Source organism: Scophthalmus maximus, chromosome 8 (assembly GCF_022379125.1).
Source record: "Scophthalmus maximus strain ysfricsl-2021 chromosome 8, ASM2237912v1, whole genome shotgun sequence".
NCBI classification, from domain to species: Eukaryota; Metazoa; Chordata; class Actinopteri; order Pleuronectiformes; family Scophthalmidae; genus Scophthalmus; species Scophthalmus maximus.
In genome coordinates, this window is record NC_061522.1 from 16,545,161 (window position 1) to 16,565,000 (window position 19,840).

General features: G+C 44.7%; 1 protein-coding gene across 13 annotated transcripts in view; it reads right to left on the reverse strand.

Annotated features, from left to right (window-relative positions):
- add3a (adducin 3 (gamma) a) overlaps positions 1 to 19,840 on the reverse strand; it is a 94,838-nt gene that overhangs the window by 8,693 nt on the left and 66,305 nt on the right. For 9 of the 13 annotated variants that reach the window (XM_047334168.1, XM_047334165.1, XM_047334166.1 and 6 more), the window contains 11 exons: positions 13,330 to 13,468; positions 12,402 to 12,553; positions 12,141 to 12,221; positions 7,489 to 7,638; positions 6,908 to 7,051; positions 5,704 to 5,802; positions 4,294 to 4,476; positions 2,404 to 2,661; positions 1,581 to 1,685; positions 1,276 to 1,362; positions 451 to 474 (listed from right to left, as the gene is read on the reverse strand). In XM_047334168.1, the coding sequence (XP_047190124.1) occupies positions 451 to 474; positions 1,276 to 1,362; positions 1,581 to 1,685; positions 2,404 to 2,661; positions 4,294 to 4,476; positions 5,704 to 5,802; positions 6,908 to 7,051; positions 7,489 to 7,638; positions 12,141 to 12,221; positions 12,402 to 12,553; positions 13,330 to 13,468 (1,422 nt within the window). The remainder of the gene's footprint in view (positions 1 to 450; positions 475 to 1,275; positions 1,363 to 1,580; positions 1,686 to 2,403; positions 2,662 to 4,293; positions 4,477 to 5,703; positions 5,803 to 6,907; positions 7,052 to 7,488; positions 7,639 to 12,140; positions 12,222 to 12,401; positions 12,554 to 13,329; positions 13,469 to 19,840) is intronic. The other 4 variants (XM_035636412.2, XM_035636410.2, XM_035636411.2 and 1 more) reach the window with 1 other exon arrangement.

The following is a 19,840-nucleotide window of genomic DNA, read 5'->3' on the forward strand; positions in this document are numbered from 1 at the left end:
TTGCAGGCTGCTCATATAAAGATAAAACAAGGGTGTTGACCACATCACACAGAACTCTTCTAATCACCAGCTCTGCACAGAGTTTCTCATCCAATTAGTCAGCAAACATGACACACAAACCAACGCAATCAACAACATTACATATGAAGACAATCATACCCACAAAACAAGTCACACACATGCAGAGAAACCACGGCTTTTGTAACACGTCTACTATGTCATAAAAAAAATGTAATGGTCCAATACAAGGAACAAAAAAAGTGTCAATTTATCTCAAGTGGTTACAACACATTTGATTCAGTGTCGGCCATAGAAAAAAACTCTCACATGCATTGTTTTCTGTCCCGCGCAGGCAGAAAAAGTGTCACATTAATGCACAAAATACAAAAGAGTGAAGTGAAAAATACCACAGCAAACAGGAACAATTAGAAAACACTCGTGGATATTTACCAGCACTTTGATCTGCACCAGATCCTTCAGGGTAAGACACCAACCACAAAACCGTCAGCATCGTGTGTAAAAGTGAATTAAAAAAAATTATCTTTTCTTTCCATATGTCCTGCTAACTTGGTGCGACTATCTCCTAAAGTGAGTCCTCTTTTGCCTTTGCATAATGTGCTCACTCACCTCCCCCTTGTGGCCAGGAGGTGTCATTAAACTTGACTACTATCTGGTTTTCACTTGTTTGACTGATTTCATCTCTTCTCATGGCTGTGTCGTCGCCTACGTGCTGCTCTTCTATGACTTATCCTTACCCCCCCTCGTGTTTTGACACCTGGGGCAGCTTACACATTTATGATTCTCATCACTCACCTCAGGTCATTTCCAGCACTACGCTACGGAAACGCTCCCTGACCAGATGTCTGACCAAACATCCATGCTCAATAGAGCATGGATGTTTGTCCATAAACAGAAGTATACTGATGTGTCTGCAAAGAGCTGATACCTCAATATGAAGAAAATGTCTCTGAACACAGAGAAAATACACTACGGGGAAGCAGTTTTGTCATCGGACCTTGTTTGATGTACACTACAGGGGCCTCTTGCAATTTCCCTTCCTCCTCATGTCAATGACCACCTGTAGCCATGAGATGATCGAGGGGTGGCTCAATGGAGTTGAAAGTCAATCTAAAACAAACTTTGGCTTTGGTGCCAGACAGTCCCCGCTTTACACAAGTGTCTGAACTGAAAGAACGGAGGTCACAAGGCCCGGAGAAGCAAAGGAATCAGGTTGGTTCTCTAAAGTCGGAGCGTCGCCTGTGAGCTTGTTCTCACCCGTCGTGGTTCATCGACAGGGATTCCCGCGAGGTGCTGAGAGCGTGGACCTGACGACATCACATCGAACCGGTTCTGCTCTCTGATCTGTAGCAGGACAAAACACACAAGCATGTTATCTGGTAGCAGGAGACACAAAAAGTTTAATATGAATAATAATAATAAAAAAGATTCTCATCATTTTGATGACCAAGCAACTCTGCATTTCACACGTTAGTCACTGTAACCAGCAGTGGCGGCTGCCAACTGCTACAACGTTACCTGTAAAATGTCATGCTGACCGAGGGGAAAGAGTTGAGACTCACTTTGTTCCTCTTCTGCAGCACCTCACTGGGGTCTGTGTTGAGAGGGACAAACTGGTTGGCGTCCTCGATCCTGATCGGGGTTCCCGTCTCCTCCGCCTTCATCCACTGTGAAAAGGTGAAAACAGGTGAGCTCGGATCCGTGCTACAAATGGTAACCCGGCGTTTACAGAGGCCATTACATTGCACATATAGTTCTATTCAATAATTTCTCTCTTTATATTCACAGTCCCCACTGTACAAATTAAGTCATTTATTCATTTATTCATCCCTCTGTCTCTCTTTATTTCCTCTTTTGATCCTTTGTTTTAAATGTGTCTCCAGTGAGGTTGATAACATTGCGGAAGTGAAACAATATGTTAGTTGTCGTTTAAAGTTTGATTCGTGGTCAATCACCAAGCTGAAGACCTCAAAGGTGGAGAACACCGATCAGTGCCAGCGATTCAATGTAGTCCTCTGCTCAGCCAGTAGATGGCGATCCAGTATCAAGTATAAAAAAAAACCTGGTCAAAACTAAGCTCTGCGAACAGGCTGAATATGAACTGTACGACTTTTCAGTCCTTGACTTACACTTTGTTTAGACATGGTGTATTAATCCACATTCACGTGTAAACGCACAAACGCAAAAATACACATGCACTCCATTAAAAGCACAGGAATGAGGGTCCTGCCCCCTTATGTTTTTAGAACTTGTTTTAGTGGAACATTTACAGTACAGGTGGGGAGGTGATGACCGCGAGCACAAAGACAACTCTACACATGTCGACTGTGTGACTGCAGGATCCAAAACAGATTTAGGCCTCCACGCACACCACGAAGTGCTCACCGTGGTTGTCCGGCTGTTGTAGCGCTCCTCTCCGCCCTCCACGTTGACCTTGGTGTAGCTGTTCGGCGAGTTGAGCCAGCGCGTCTTCTCCCGCTGCTGTCGCTGCTGCAGGAACTTGAATGGCAGGCGCGTGGCGCCACAGTCCCCGTCCTCCTCGAACATAAACGCCGTGACGGTGGCGGGGATCTCCACCTCGCTCTTGTGCCTCGGCTTCTCCCGGACGATGGGGTGCCTGTAGGCGTAACCTGTCCGGTAGCCCTGCAGCAGGAAACAAGATCACCCCAACAGTTGGTTTTCTCTCGTCTGAAATGGTTTGATATTCTTAGGTTTACAATGAGCAATGACAAGGAAACAAAACCGCAGGGCCTCACAGGAAGCTCATTCATTTATTTGTACAGGTTGTATGTTTATGTAGCCCCCCCCCCCCGTTCTGTTCCAACTTTGACACGCTGCTGCGGCACGACAGAAATGAGCTCTTATTTTTCTGTGTCTTTTCCTTCCTGTAATGCTGACTGAGCTGCCAGTTGCACAGATTGAAAATGGAAAAGAAGGACAGAAACAGTGCTGTGACCGCAGGGTTTCTGGCAGCGCAGAGAACAAAGTCAGAGTGTCATTTCCTGTCTGACCCTTTCTCTCTTGCAGCCCTCCCTCCATCCCCCTCGTCCACTCTCCTCTTTATCCTTTTCTCTCCCTCTCTGTCGTCATCCTCTCCTATGGTCCGACTGTTTGTCAGACATTTTTTCCGCTCTCGGCCTGACAGCTAAGTTCCGTTCTTTTCTTTAATTCATCAGCCTTTTTATCTGGAAACAGTCAACTGAGCTAATCCTTTCCTGAAATGTTCTTTTATTATGTGTATTTCTACACATTCAGAACTGGAAGCTCGCCGCATATCTATACGCATTGTTAAAGGAGACAGGCGTGCGCAGGTCTCATCACTGTGTCGGGGTCTTACGCCGAAACCGAGAGCTTATCTGATGCAAATGCTGTGTTTATTGGGTGTGTGAGAGGAGAGGGACGGTGGGAAAAGAGGGGAGACGCAGTGAAGAGCTGTTCGGAGACTTGAAAGGGTACGAGGCAGTGATTCATCGAGGGGAAAGAGCAGAGGGAGAGGGGAGGGAGAGAGGGAAATAGGGGAGAAGAATGAAGCGTGGAGAGACAGAGGTGAGAAAGAGGACAGACACTTCACCAAGTTTCCATCCATTTGTTGGCCATGTGAAGCAGCCTCCCAGGACTGACACAGCTGCTTTCTGTGGTGATCCCCACACATTTTGAACCATCACTTCCCATCTCCTCAAAATGCATCTTCCCTTCCTTCATCCCCATATTACTAATTATGTCTTTAAAAAATGTAATCAGTCCATCCCCAGTTTAGCACATCTGGTGCTCCAAACTCGGATTTTCTGCAATAGCATTTCAGTTTTCTGTAGGGGGCGCTCTTTTCTAACTCTGTTCATCTACAATGGCCGATTCTGCAATTCGAACAAAGAATCAGAAACTGTCAGCCATGTAAAACTTACCCCAGAGGATTTCATGAAATGTGCCATGACTTTTGTGTTTTTATCAATCGGCGACAAAGGTTAAGTCAAACAGATATTCAGTTATGTGAAAGTGACTCGTATTAACACTGGACTGCTTTTGTAGAAAAGCTACACTTCAAAAATGAACAATGTGCTAGGATTCGAGAAAGGAAAATAATGTTTTGAGTACCCTTATCTTATGCGATGTATTTGTACAAAGATACCACACAGAAGTGAAGTGAGAAGTGAAGGTGACGTGTTCGTCATTCAAAGAGCCTGATGCATTTTAATATACAGTATGTCTGTTGTTTTCCTAAATGGTGCCTTTGTGGCAAACGGACAGATCGCCTCCCTTTGACGTCTGTGGACTCACCAGGTTATCCAGCATTCTCATCAGCGACTCGAACTCCAGCTCCCCAGCCTTCCACTTGTACTGGCCTGCGAGGTTGACACTGGCAGCGCCTTCCGAGGTCAAGTCGTACACCTGTGCTTTGTACTTCTCCTGGTCCAGCACTATCAGGTTGTCCACGCTGCCGGCACACGAGATGGCCTTCACCTAAACCCACAAAGATAGAACGGTGGGAGAAGCATGTGAGCCTCTACTGAAGACTATAGAGTGACAGGCCTTTTTTCTAATGATCGAACATATGTGGCATTTTATCATCCACCTGAAATGACAACACGTAGCAACGAACCATCATGGACACACAGGAAAGATTGTCATTTTGCAAAACCTAAAGAGTATTCCCCCCTCGATCTAAACCTACCACAGCATCAAGGAATATACAGTACATGGCATGCCACGCACATGGTCGGGGGATTTATTTATAGAAATTAAGCTGGGCTTTGCAGGATGGATTAATGTTTTCTTTTGCTTGACCGTCCGGGGACAGTCAATCAGGAGATTTGGTATGTCTGTTGAAGCGGGGGGGGGGAGCAACAACAACATCTCTCGAATCCAACATGAATCCACTAGTGAACACAAAGAACAAGAATCCAACAGTGAAACATCAGAGAAATCTCACACTAACTCTAGGTGTTAACTAACTCATATTTATTACCTTTATCTAACTGTTTCTCATATCCATACCTTTCAGCGAGCTATGTCAACCGTTTATCCTGACTGCAGCACATGGTGTTCAAGTGCAGCTGACTCAATTTGGATAAACATCTTTTTTGAATTCATTTTTTTCCCCACATTTGTTGAGCAACTTCCCTTTTCCACGTACCCCCTGGCGATTGCAAAACTCCTCCCTGGAGTACAGATGAAAAACTTTGTCGCTGTAAGAGACAATAACTGAAATATGAATGTGATGTATTAATATTAGCTAATAATTAATTCTGGATAAATGACCAGTCAAACATTAATTTCTCCTCTCAGATCCAAGATCCAAAGCCTATAAAACGCTCTGCCCTCCTCAGTTGAAAAACAAACACATTCCTATAAATGCTGCTTTTCACTGTCAAAGGCAACGACTTCAACAGCACGTCAGCTTCTTAGTCCCTCCATCAGCCTCCTAATAGCCTGTATATAAGACTGTGTTTAGCCAACATTTTCCACACGGCAAGAGATTATGACTTGTGGAGCGTTGTTAAAAAAGAAAAAAAAGTCAGAGTGGGGAAATGTGAGAGTGGCTGAGGAGAGATTAGGTTTGGAGGGCAAGCTGCCACCCGGCCGCTCCGATTCATGTGCGAGGGAAACTGAGTAGCGGTGGAATGTGCTGGGCACCCGAAACAGCCGCAGCTATCTTCTATGTGTGTGTGTGTGTGTGTGTGTGTGTACCTGGATTTCACAGGCATACTGGACACTGTAGATGTAATGAAAGGCCTCTTCGATGGTTTCCCCAAGAGCAACCACGCCATGATTCCTCAGCACCAAAACCTGCAAACACACACACACACACACACACACACACACACACACACACACACACACACACACACACACACACACACACACACACACACACACACACACACACACACACACACACACACACACACACACACACACACACACACACACACACACACACACGCGCACACGCGCACACACGCACACACGCACACACACGCAAAGATTGAATAAACAGAGCACACGAGACAGGTCTTTGTGACCAGCCTTTCAATTAATATAGCAATCACAAGAAAAATGTTGCGATTCCTTGTATCAACAATGGCCGAGCGACTTAATGACGACAGCCGGACCTGGCAGCAGAATTCTTGCCAATGTTAAATTGCGTTCTTTTAAAGTCAAGTGCGAGACACTCACGGAGAAGCACGCGCCGGGCCAGACATGAGGATGTAACACACACACGGCAGACATTTCAGCAGGATGCGATGCTTGAGTGTCTAGCTACTGTTTGTGAATTCAAATGCACCACACCCTGATGATCAGCTCATTTTTCTTTCTTGACTGCAAGGACATGACACAAAAAAACCCCGCTCTTTGATTATTTTTTCAAACCCCTGAAATTGTTTTTCAGCCTTCGCTTCTGCCTGCAGTAAGAATCAGTTTAAAGATTTTGGCCCAAAGATGGTTTTGTTAAAGGGATAGTTCAATATTTTGAGACCTGCTCTTCCATTAACAACCAAGAATCAAGTGTGATTAAAAACAGACTCCACTGCACCCATCCGGGAAGTAGTCCACCACATAATAACTCCTTGTAAAACGATGATGTTTTGTTTTGCGACTTTGGCTTTTGTATTTATTAAACCAACAACATATAAACTGTTAATTATTGAGCTTTAGAGATGCTGCTATGCTGGTTTTATTACCGCAGGGCAGTGCAAGGCTACTGTTTCCCCCTTGCTTCTTATCTTTTCTCTTATTTCTTATCTGCTGGTTGTTGCGTCACAAACAGCATGCAGACATGAGAAACGTATCCAACATCTGACCTTTGATCGGACAGAAAATTAACTCATTTCCCCAAATGTTGAACAGTTCCTGTAATCAATAGGCTACACAGGTTTCTTGGTTTCCCCACCTTTGTTGTCGGCCCCAGGGCCTTCTGCAGGTCCCGGCGCTCCTCCTGGTCGTCCAGGCTGCCCTGGTAGTTGTAGTAGGCGATGTCCCCCAGGGTCAATGCCTCCTGGGAAATGTGCAGGATGCCGCACTTCATAGACGACACCTAATTCGCCAGAGGGGCGGGAGGAAGGCAGTGAAGTATGTATGAGGGATAAGAGGCTTGGACAGGTGTATCACAGCGGTTTCCTTCATCCGAGTCTGTGTGAAGAAGAGTGCTTTGAAACTCTGTTTCTCTTCCTGTAACTGCAGAAACACGTCTCATTGTGTAAATGTAAATGAAGTCCTGCACTGCAGAGCACACGTCACCGACGCTTCCCATATCTGTGTCAATTAGATCTTTATTCCAGCGATATAATCTTATTACACCTTCTTGAAAGAACTCGTGTGAAAATGCAGCGTCTGAACCACAAATCTAAAAAAGCAGTTCCCAAGTTAAAAAAAATTAGCTGGGTGGAGAGGTTCGACTGGCGTTTGCTTGTAGGGCAGGTCTAAAAACACAAAACAAAGAAACAACAACTGTCTGGTGTAAAGTGAACTTACGGCAGCCGTGGCAGGGGTGTGCACGTGTATGATGCAGCGTATGTCTGGACGCATGGAGTAGATGGCAGCGTGGGGGCTGAAGCCGGCGGGGTCCACCCGCAGGTTGGTGGAGCCCTGCTCGATCACTTCACCGATGATGTTGACTTTGACCTGGGGAAACGAGGACAGGAGACAAGGTCGGTGGAAATGTCGAGACGGTGGATGTAAATCGCCAGTTGTTTTTACCCGAAACCATTTTTGTTGTCTTCTTCTGACACGGTGCAGAGGCACTCAAACGTAAGCTGTAGAGCCTCATCGAGGCAGAGGGCTCCCGTGAGAGGGGAGGACGAGCTAAATAAAGAGGATGAACGAGCGCACAGGGGAGACACACTGAAAAAATGGCCGTGCCCAGATGAGTCTCATCAAATAAGCCCAGGCAATAACGGACAGAGGCTGACACACAACCAGACGGAAACACATAGCTGATAACCGTCCATCAACAACAACCCAGAAGACAGGAATACAAGTTTAAAAAGGTGCATGTGATGACTCAAATCACATTATCAAAGATTCCTCCTCTGTCTGCTCCTCTGCAGGAGATGAACTGGAGCGTTACCAGGAAAGAGAGAGGACATGACGTCACAATGGGAACTTTATTACCAGCCGGTTGGCAGGGATTCGATTAAGACGGGCGACGGAGGGAAGGGCCGCGGTGGAGACCCGGAGGGAAGAGAGTTGGATAACCAGGGAACAAGAGGGCATAAAGACAGACAACTGGACAGAGAGACTGAGGCATACAAACCTGAAGTAGGAGTAATAACAAAACCTAGTGCAGATGTCAGCCCCCAAAGTGAAACCAAATAACAAACAGAAAAAAACCCCTGTGCAAAATTGCCATCACTGTAACCACATGTTCCCTGATACAAACCAGAGCCTGCGAGCCTCGCCCTTCTCTTTCACGATGCAGAGTACAAGTCTGTGCTATCCCTAACAGGAACGGGCATCCATCATTAGGTCCGAGGCTAATAAAAATACACCCAGTTGAACTGGAGCCTCTCAAATAAGAACTGGAGCCTCTCTTCTTGTTATTTCTCTTTTTCCCCAACCTGCTGCGTTTGGGAAAAAGTCCGCTGCGCTCTGCTCCTCGAGACGAGTCGTGTTCCAGCAGTAACTTTTAAAGCAGACGATGTGCCAGGGAGTGTGTCCACCCTAATTCCCTCACCAGCATCCTTCACACAAAACTAGTGCACTAACTACACTAGAAATAACTGGCACATCAAAAGTTCAATTAGGGTGTATGGACAAAACGCATCTCTGAGAACTGTGCAGTGTCCACTTAATGAATTTATTTAAATCTAATCATTGACTAAGAAAAATAAAAACTCTTCCTGGGGAAGCAGCTTCCTACATACAGAGGCAGGAAATTATCTTTGCACTCATTGGCTTTGGTTGATAATTGTCATTTTTGTACATTTTTATGAGCATAAACACAATAAACTTGATTTAAACTCTGTAATAATGATGATAAAAAGCTCATTGTTAATTGATCTCTTCTCATCCCGTTATCAGACTTTCAATTAACGTTCAAATCAACAGCTTCCTTCTCCTAAAATACATTAATACATGAATAAAATAGTATTGAAGACTTTAGAGTCTCAAAAATCAGCAAAGAAATGCTTCACATTCTTTATAAATACTTGTCATTTTTTTGGTGTGTTTTATGTTCTTCTAGCGTTTGCATGATTAACAGCATTACAAAGTAGAATGTTCCATTACACACAAAAAGTTGCATAACGTACCTCCATTCTGGTAAGCAACATAGTTTTGGATAACAGAATGAAAACTCAGGTGTCGTATTGACACTGGTAAAGAAAATATGGATGAAATAAAACACCAGGGTGGCGACGTGCCCTGGGTGGGGCTCTGCCGTGTGGATGTTTGGATGAATGACTGTCTATTGATCTTTCACTGACCACAGGAAAGTGAATGGCACCGGCCGAGCGTGATTAAATACCGCCATCTTTGTCAAAGGCAGCTGCCGGACGATCGGACATCGATCGGGTTGCATCACATGTCTAGTGCGCCCTCACCCCCGCACCCCGTCAGTCAAACGGCCCTACCACTGAGAGGCCCTTCTGATAAACATAGCACTTCTAATTTTAAAAAAAGATGTCAAAGGACGCGTCAGAAAGAATCTAAGATGGGACGGTCAGTTTGATGTTGTTTAAGTAGGTGATTTTTTAAACAAGGCCCACCATAGTTCATAGAGGAGAGAGGGGCGGAGGAAGCAGCTGGAGCTTGAAATGAAATGAAAACTGGGACAATCAAATCCCTGAATTCCTTGAGGATAATTCAAAGCCTGACTTCTGATGGAAAGTCCCTCTCTGTCATTACTCAGATTCTGTTTAGAGCCACGGAAGTCTGCAGTGGCATCAAACTAAACTCAAACTCCCAGATGCACCAGGATGGATCGAAAACTGAAATGACCCCACCTTCACCTCGGAGCTCAAACTGAGGCTCAGAGAGGGAGAGGCAGATGGAAAGTGACCAAAGACAACTGCACTCCAGCCCTCCACCTGGCTGACCCCAGCACAACCTCCGACACTCTTTATTCTGGAAGACTTCCTTTGCATCAATCTGTTCGCCTCTCCGAACACTTGAGCTCAGCCATGTAACTACAGAGGTCGCTGGGGATTCGAGAGGAACAGCAACGGCGGACTGGCATCGATACATAAACAAACTAAATCACAGTCAGATGATCTGGGAGATCTACATAGACGACATCATTTAGTTTCATCTGCCGACAGCGTTTCGTGGCCATCGCTCTTATACAGACGACTTCAGCAGAGATGGATGTGTTACAGACGCACTAATCATAAATACTCCATTTTAAATAACATGGCTTTATATTTCTGAACTTTAGCTTAAACCTTATTGCCATCTTCTACTCTATAATTTGAAGTTTAAGTTGCTGTTGGCAAAACAGTATTTGGAGCCAGTAAACTTGGACTATGTTTGAATAAGCCTTATATTTTAGCCATTCTTTCAATCACCAAAGCACCTAAAAGATTTCGCAGAGTGACACGGTAACATTCACAGTATCATACTATATACCTAACCTTATCTATTCGAAAGATAGAAACACAGCATTTGTCTTCATTGCACTCAAATTAGGTTCTTTTGATTTTGTTTAATTTTAAGAAGCACACGTTCGCAAATTCATTTGATTTGCTCGTTGCGAAGATTTGCTATCAGACACCTGCAGAGAGCAGGTGATCAGCTGAACTTCAGTCGAGTTTCATTCAATAACTCTGGAAGGTCGAACGGTGAAATGTGTCCGTCAGCAGCATGGCTGATACATCCACTGTCGACCAACACCTGCAGCAACACCGCACAGGTGTGTGTGTGTGTGTGTGTGTGTGTGTGTGTGTGTGTGTGTGTGTGTGTGTGTGTGTGTGTGTGTGTGTGTGTGTGTGTGTGTGTGTGTGTGTGTTTGCACAGGTGTTGAAGATAAAGTAGAGGTAGAACAAAGCAAACAGACCAGAAATGGGAAAAAAAGACAGAAGATATGATTTAAGAGTAAGCTGCCTTTCATGTAAACTTTTGTAATGTCACAAAACATAAAAGGTGAATTATGCGGGAGTTATGTGGCTTAGCGTGGCAGACGGAAATAAAAAGGCTTCTTAAATTTCAAATGAACCGCATCCGAGAGAAGCATGAAGAGCCTTCAAATAAAATCATCATTACAGGGCAAGTTCAAATTAATCTTTTGGTGTCCTTTCATTGTTTTCCAACCACATCTGGACCCCGCAAGTACAGTGAATATGGGTGAATATTATCGTACATGAACTTGGTACATTGGAATAAGCAGAAAGCGGAGACAAGAGAGAACAGAGGCAGAGAAAAAAACACACAAACAGGTGGAAATAGAACCTGAATAAGAGGGAGTTCAAATGTAAGGCAGGAGGAAATGAGGTTGCCGACAGATTATTACACACCTTGTTACACATCTGTCAGCGCTGTGGCAACATGTGCACTCTTTGAACCGAAACTAGTGAGACAAACGTCCTGACCCGCTCACAATATTTGCCGACTTGTCACAGGAAAGCAACGGGCAGCGACGAGGAGCGCTCTGGTCAGACTAATGTCAATATGGGACGAGTCAGTGACACTGAACATGGCCAACATATATATAGGGATAGAGTGAGAGAGAGGGAGGCTTGTGGTCTTTTGTGCCTATGGAAAACCAAAAACACTGAAAAGTGGTTGGTCTACTATCTTTCCCCCTTTATACAATTGAAGGAAGTAAATGGCTGATTAAGCAAAGTGGAAAAGCATTAGCCCCGTCCACTGAAGGCCAAAACTTTAATACGCTGAGTGCTGTTGGCAAACATCCCACACAGACAAGGACATTTACAACCTATTATATTGGATTGAGCCAAACAATATTTATATTCATCGAAGACTATAAAGAAAAACCCGAAAGTTCTAAATCGACTCGGTGCAGCTCTAAGGAAACTTGAAATCAAATGAATATCTTTCGAGTTAAGTTAAATAATCTCCCCTCATTTCCTAAAGTTATTTTTGTACTGCTGGGATGAAATAATACTTTCTTAACACCCGAGTATACAACTTATATAGCCAGTGTGTTGGTAATGGTCCTTTTTTCCTACCAGGTTCGATGCAGATGCCTCAGCGAATGACAGTCCTCTGGGGATGATAAGGATGTGGTCTTGCTCTTTACTGACTCGGCCCTTAGAAAAGAAAAACGTCAAATCACATTGTTGGTCGTGGAATGAAACAGATTCAAGAACAATGTAGTAAATTACTTAAGTGAGGAATAGGCTGTCATTGAACCAATCAGCATATACTCGATCTACTCCTACGGGTTTCATTAATCCCAGCTGTCGGCACGTCTTCCTGCGGTGACTTACTGTGATGTAAGAGTTGGTGAAGTGTGCCCAGCTGAACAGGTCCACCAGTCTGTAGAGGCTGGCCAGTTTACAGCGCGTCAGCTTCTCGCCTTTCACCATCGTGGTGGATTCCACCCCGTACATGTCGTTGATGGGAGTGACCATCCCCAGACCTGGAAAAAATGATAGGAAGGAGTAGAGTTGAAAGGAGAAACAAAAACAAAAAAGGTTTGCATGTTTTTTTTTATAACTATCTTATCTCCTTTGTATTTAAGTCTACAACAGCAACAGTTGACATATTCTACCCTGGTGTCGACACTTTCACAGCTGCGGCTAACATTTTCCTCTAGTTACATTTTAAGATGCACATGGGTTCCTGATCGCAGCAGTGAGTACCACACAAGACCACGGTGCAACATCTGGATTTGTATTTAACAATGGCCTCTATCTGACACACCTGGCTCCATATCAAACCCATAGCTCATTGACACGTTCGCAACAACTCTCCCATCCTTTGAAGAATACATTTACTGACACGCCTCCTTGGACTTGGACTCATTACGGAGGTATTTTAAGGAAGAGCTGAACTGAACTATTATATTGCCTTTGACGTGTAATGCAGCATTAGTTGTGCATTCCAGCTCTCTGATTGGAAGCAGACTTCACATATGGACTCCTGGACAGGACTCGCAAAGCACCAAAACCTGGGAGAAAAATGCGCGGCTCTTCCGGAGTTTGGGTTTGGGCCTTCTGTGGTATTCGTGCCCTTAAGCGCACACATCTCATGTTTTCAAATCTTCTCTGCTCAAATACTGATGCTGAGCTTTAGTTTTTTTTTTCTTCTCCTGCAGATCAAAACAATTGCACCCTGGGCAAGGGTGGCGTGTTCCAACTGAATGTTGGTGCGTGGTTGCCTGGGGTAGCGGGAAGCAGCACTGTGAGCACTCACTGAGGGGGGAGGTGTTGAAGCCAGCCACTGAGCTGGCCATGAAGAAGTCGGCGATCTGCCTGAGGGCCAGCAGGCCAGTGGGGTTGTTCCCTTTCCGCTGCTGCTCCTGAATCAGACTCTCCAACTCTTCCTTGAAGGCCTGGAAAGTGACAATGAAATCCGTCAGAAAGTAGAAATACACACTGATTTCCCTCAATGCAGGTGGGAGAGCAGTTTTTCAACACTGAAAAAGTTAATTGGGATTAATTCTCTTTTTTATCTTCATCTTATGATGTGTCACGTGACTGTGTGCTACACATGAATATCAAGCCTTTAGGAACTTTACTTTGAGTAACAAGATACAACACTTCAGACATTATGCGGCTTGAACAGTCAAAAGAATATATATCATTCATTTAACTTTCGAGATGAACCTTCAGGTACATCCAACTTTCTTGAGTTGCAGTCAAATTCAAAACAATGAGAAGAGGGAGCGATGTAGTGAGACACATCACATTAGGAGCAGGGGGCAGAGAGAGCTGAGGATTAGTAGTGACAGAGATGACAGAGCGAAGAGATGTGGGAACATTCAGAGAGACGAGATGAGTGGGACCGACGAGAGGAATAATGAGGAGGACATGTTAATCACAGATCACACGCGCTCCTCGTGTCGGTCTGAATCGTCCTGACAGGGAAGCTGGATCACGGTAGGCCGTCTGCACAAGAAGCTGAGTCAGGACCGGCTGTCCGACTGGCTCACTGCCTGCATCACGATTGGCTACTGGAGTGACTGGGCGAGAGCGTGTGGATAATCCGCACGCCCAGACTACAGTCATCTGCTGAGTCCACGGACACAGTACATTATATGCTAACATGCTCTTATGCAAGATGCAGATATGTACGCATTCACGCTGGCACGCACACACACACACACACACACACACACACAGCTGGATGCATTATGTCACAGCAAGCCCTGTATAATTTAAAGCTTTCACGTTCCTTCAAAGAAAATGTTCATCGTCCTGTAACAGCTCATAAATCAAATGTACAAACAGCAATCACAAGCTGTGCAGCGACTGCTGACACATTATATACTCTATAACTATATATAGTGCAATTTATGCACCGAAGATACTTGTCGGGGATGATCACATTTATTATTTTTAATTTATGCCTCTAACCGTCGACGGGAGCACTGAGCCACAGGAGCACCCAACCTGTCACTACTTTCCTGTCTATCATGTTTTCTATTGGATGCAATCGTAACACGTTTTTGTGTTTGAATGTGTTATGAAATAAATATATCTCTTATACTTGACTAAAGTAAGGCCTCGTTCTGAATCAGCGATTGGAAGCACTCTCCTGACATTCTAAACTCGTCACCTTATACATGACTATGACTTCATTTTGTTTCAAACAATGTTGACTCAAAATTTCCTGCACATTTTAATTATGTTTTCACCATCTGGTCCACCTTTTAATCTTCTGTCAGGCACTACAAACAGTTCAAGAAATCAAAATCTGGTCTCGGCAAAAAATCAGCATAGTGTGAGAGTGAAAACAGGCCATGACATTATTTCCATAAGCACTGAGCTTAAGTAAATCGATGGATATTCGACGGTACCCTGTATGAGGAGCCATCAATACAGGGTACCATCGAATAGTCATCGATTTACTTAAGCTCAGTGCTTACGCAACAGTCCACACTTTCCAAAGCACAAATCTCACAAAGCTTCTCTTGACTTCGCTCTCCTTTGCCCTCCATGTCCCCTCAAATCACCCCAAGGGCCGGTCTATTAGTGTCACCCATAAAATCTTTGGTCTGATGCCCGTGCGGGTGTGTTTTGTGAAAATTGGAGCAACCCCCACCCCTACTGTCAGGACACATACAGTCCCACAGCACTGCTGGTCCTGAACCCCGGCCAGACATTCCTTCGTCCCTAATGGCGAGGTTGCTCATGAGACCGGCCTGTTGCGGATGTCTGACAGTGGTCGGTCAGGGTACTTTTTTTGTTTGTGTAGCGGCTGATGTTGTGGTGCTGGATGTGAGTGTCATTGCACCAAAGGCACAGTTCAATGCAGCCATCGGACAGGCACTTGGTGGGCAGGCAGATTCTGTGCGACTCCACTGAGCCGTTTCCTCATGTGAACTGCGGACAACGTCTATTTCCTATATACAGCACACAACCAAATATTGTCTTATTTGTTGGAACATTACCTAATAGAAATGTTCAGTTTGGTTACGGTGAGGGGTGGCAGCTGGGTAGAGTTTCAATAGGGGTAGGATACAAACACGATCAACGCACCCACTCACTTGTTGGGAATTCTCCGGACAACTCTATTCACCCATAGGCGCAATTGGACAGTACACATCCGTCCAGCCATTATCTATTCATTTTGATTCAAGTCTTTGTTGGAAATGGTCACTGGTTGCTCTTACTGAATGACAACTACAGACAGAACAATGACCCGTCAGTTGGCACTATAAAACCTGTATTGATTTATCCCTAGCTACTTAGGCTCAGCGGTACATGCTGTAAATACAAAATAGGAGTCAAGATTATATCCAACTGTTGGATGTAGATCTAATATTTCTTTCCCTTTTGGCCAAAATTTTCGGTCTTCAGTAACTACTGAGGGACATATTGGCTGCCAAATGCTCCACTGTGCTCACCAGCTGGTTTCTAACCTCTCCCTGTCTTTGGGTGCCGGCAGATAGTGTACAGTCTGATTATCAGAGCAGATAGTGTACAGTCTGATTATCAGAGCAGATCGTGTACAGTCTGATTATCAGAGCAGATCGTGTACAGTCTGATTATCAGAGCAGATAGTGTACAGTCTGATTATCAGAGCAGATCGTGTACAGTCTGATTATCAGAGCAGATAGTGTACAGTCTGATTATCAGAGCAGATAGTGTACAGTCTGATTATCAGAGCAGATCGTGTACAGTCTGATTATCAGAGCAGATCGTGTACAGTCTGATTATCAGAGCAGATCGTGTACAGTCTGATTATCAGAGCAGATCGTGTACAGTCTGATTATCAGAGCAGATCGTGTACAGTCTGATTATCAGAGCAGATAGTGACAGTGAACCAGAACAGTCAAGTTGACAAAAACAATTAGCTGAAAGGCGCTAAAAAGCTCTGTAGAGCTGAGGGGATCCTCAGGGTCATTTGACAACTCTCTGACAGGGTTATCCCTGACAGCCACTCCTCTCACCTACAAGTAGGCATGTTATCAATTGTCAATATCAAACTATTAATTGAGAGTCCTTTAAATACTTTTCATTATTGGCTGCAATTCACTACACACCATCAATGAGACATTCACTTTCAGACACACACACACACAAGAAGACATCTGCTCTACAGTTTGTGTGTGTCTGTGTGTGTGTGTGTGTGTGTGTGTGTGTGTGCGTTCCCAAGAACATTATGACAGCAGGGATTTGATTCCCATCATCTAAACAGATTAATCCTGTGTCCTAATGTGGATCGTATAATTAATATTAAGGAAAAAAAAACACATCTGATGCAATAAAAATAACATCACATGTCAAGTTTGTGTTTTAGCTGCTGGGGCACACCTTCTTTGTTTTTTTTTGTTTTTTTAAATCACACTCCCACTTCAACTCAAAGACAGGACATCTGGTGACACACACACACAAAAAATACATTGTTGCATTGTTATGCACAATAACCTCTGGAATAAGAAGGAACACAGACGTCTTCTACCCTGTCAGATCTCAATCACTGGCACCCACGTTGAACTGGTCTCTCCACTAAGCAGAGGTATATAAAAAAAAATGTGATCCAATCAGAGAAATAAGGACATGTTTGCATGACAGCTCAAAAATGGCCAAAGCTAATCTTTCAAACTGTAACTGCAGCAGCACTGAGGGTATTAAGTCGACCTCCTGCAGACTGGAGCTCGTCCAGCTCCTCAGTGGAGGAGTCACACGCCTGAGAGAGGAGAGCAGCAGAGAGTTGACTTGTGAAATCAAACCCTGGTCAATCTGAGGCACAACACAGTCTGACAGAGTGTGTTGGACATTCTTACTGTAAATCTAATTCTTTACGACATAACCTCTCGGGACTCTGCGGGGGAACACGGCCTTCCGAGTTGCCCGGGTGATATGCAGACAGGCTCCAGGATTCATGTCTCACTTAAGGACATTAAATCAGGGCCGATGTGACCCGATGGGAGTATTTCATCCCTGCTCTGCTGTCTGGTGAACAAAAATACATCTTTTAAGGTCATCCGATTCTCCTTCTCTGAGGGACAATAGAAACTTTCCTCCGCCCTCTTACTATGACAGGAAGTTTCTAGTTTTCCCGAGACCTTGTGTCATCGGACATCCAGAGAAGTTTCCTTTTGTTTCGATTCCCTTGGTGCTGCTGCAGTTATTGTTGCAGACTCAGGTGACACAAGCCGCTGTACGTCATCCTGTGGGAAAGGAAGACGGGTCTGTTTATGACATGGTCGGAGCAGGAACGATCCCACATTTTAAAATGTGGTTAGTGTTTCGGCTCGCGCAGCAAAGCAAGGGCTTGAAAACAACACTGACACACAGCCAAGGAGCTTGCGAGTGTATAAAGTGTCTAAATTATAGGCTTTAGCTTCTGAATATCAAATGTCAACTCATGTTTACTTATACGAACGCCAGAGTCAAAATGGTTTTCTCAGTCCTACAACACTCCATCACGGTTCACCTGGAGGATCACGGGACATCGTGGAGATGGATCTCATTTGTTCCAAATTCCAGAGCGAAGTTAAACCTTACCTCTGGAGTCTGAATACAACCTCTTCAAACATACCCAGTGTGAAAAGACTCTGACACGTAGATAAACGACAAAAGGCAAACACACGTTCTTGTTATCCTAAAAGATAAAAACAGGCCAGGTGAGGCCTCCCCACAGTTATGTCAGCACAATGCTGTTCCTTCAAACAGGCCACGTGACAAGAGTCACAAAGAGGGAGAGGCGACGGCCTGAAAGCTCGCCAGTGCTTTTGATCCCCCCCACGCCTCACCTAACCTCAAGAGTGCGCGTCAGTGAAATTGGTCCCCTGCTCTGACTGCAAAGTCTCCCTACTCTGCATGAACTCTCTGCCCCGCATCTTGAGGGATGCACTTGTTCACCCTGACAGAAAAAGACGGGCACAGCAGATCAATTACCCTGCGTGCATTCTTTAAAACGGTCAGGGGAGAGTGTTTAAAGATTGACTTTGGGTCTTGAAGAGTTGCTATTTGAGTTGGTATCAATACCACAGAGCATTGCTGATACCAATAGCACATCTCTATATGCCCCACATTTACCCTCATGCATGTAAATCTACTGCACGTTGTGGAACTCACCATTTTTTTATTTAAAGCAACGTGAGACTGACTAAAAACTCAAGGGGTACAGAAACTGTTAAACTGTCTTTAATGTGGTTTGGTCACGTCATCGTACTAAGGTCAGTATTGGCACTGATCAGGCACATTAGACTGGCCCATCCCAAGTTGCAAATATGTTTCGCGCACCAGTTTCAACAAGAAAATCTTTACCTACATGTATTTTCCTTTGTGACTGAAACATTCCTGTCTCTCGTAGAAGTACACAGAATTAGCTCTGAGGAGTCTAAGGTGTTGAATAATGTGAGCGGCCAGGGAAAGAAACACCAAAGGCACTCCGTCTTCACATTAAATGATATAGTGAGCCGACATCGCCTCAATAAAGAGCACCTGTCGGATCAGCAGCAGCCTCGGTCTGCCTCGGTCGGCCTCTGGTTTGAAATGTTTGCAGATTTCAGTTGCCAGATGGGGAAAGTAGTGTAAAGCTTATATCCTGAGCACCGAGGGGATTCTGTTGACTTCTCCTTTTAAGGTTGGACATGCGTTGGAGTGGCCTCGGTAACATTTCAGTGTGTCGCCCTCTAACTCCGGGGGCCGTGCACTGCTGGGGGTTTTACTAAGTTCAGCACCCAAGAGATGAAATCGTGAAATGGCAAAGTTGAAGGCAAACGCGGCCGCAGAGACACAGGTCTGAGGGGAAAGAGTCGCTGGAGTGAGTTCAACCACTAGTGTTCTATCAAATTAGCCCTTCGGGTTTTACAGAAGAAAAAACAAGGACAACATGGCAGAGAGTAGGCCCTGACATTTACCTTGCACCGGAGCGTTCTGGACAGAAGCCATATATTATCCTCTGGTGTTTTTTTGGCAAGGGGGAGGGGAGAGGAGAAAACGTGCACTTCCTCCGAAGACCCCAGGTCCAGTACAAACGAGGCTCAGTTACCGATTACAAATAACTAATACACCACATATCATCGGGCAATAATTTGAGTTGATGAGGAACTAACTGTGTCACATGCTGTGCAAGGAGTGAGGAGGAAAAAAACAAACGTAAAACCCTACCGCTGGAGCAACAAATAGAATCAGCATGTGCGACTCAGATTCAATTTCATCATGATTTAATCTCAAGCTGCCTTCTGACCCTTTGGTCAAATTGAGACATGGCAACCCAGGTCCCAGCAGCTATGGAGAAAAATATA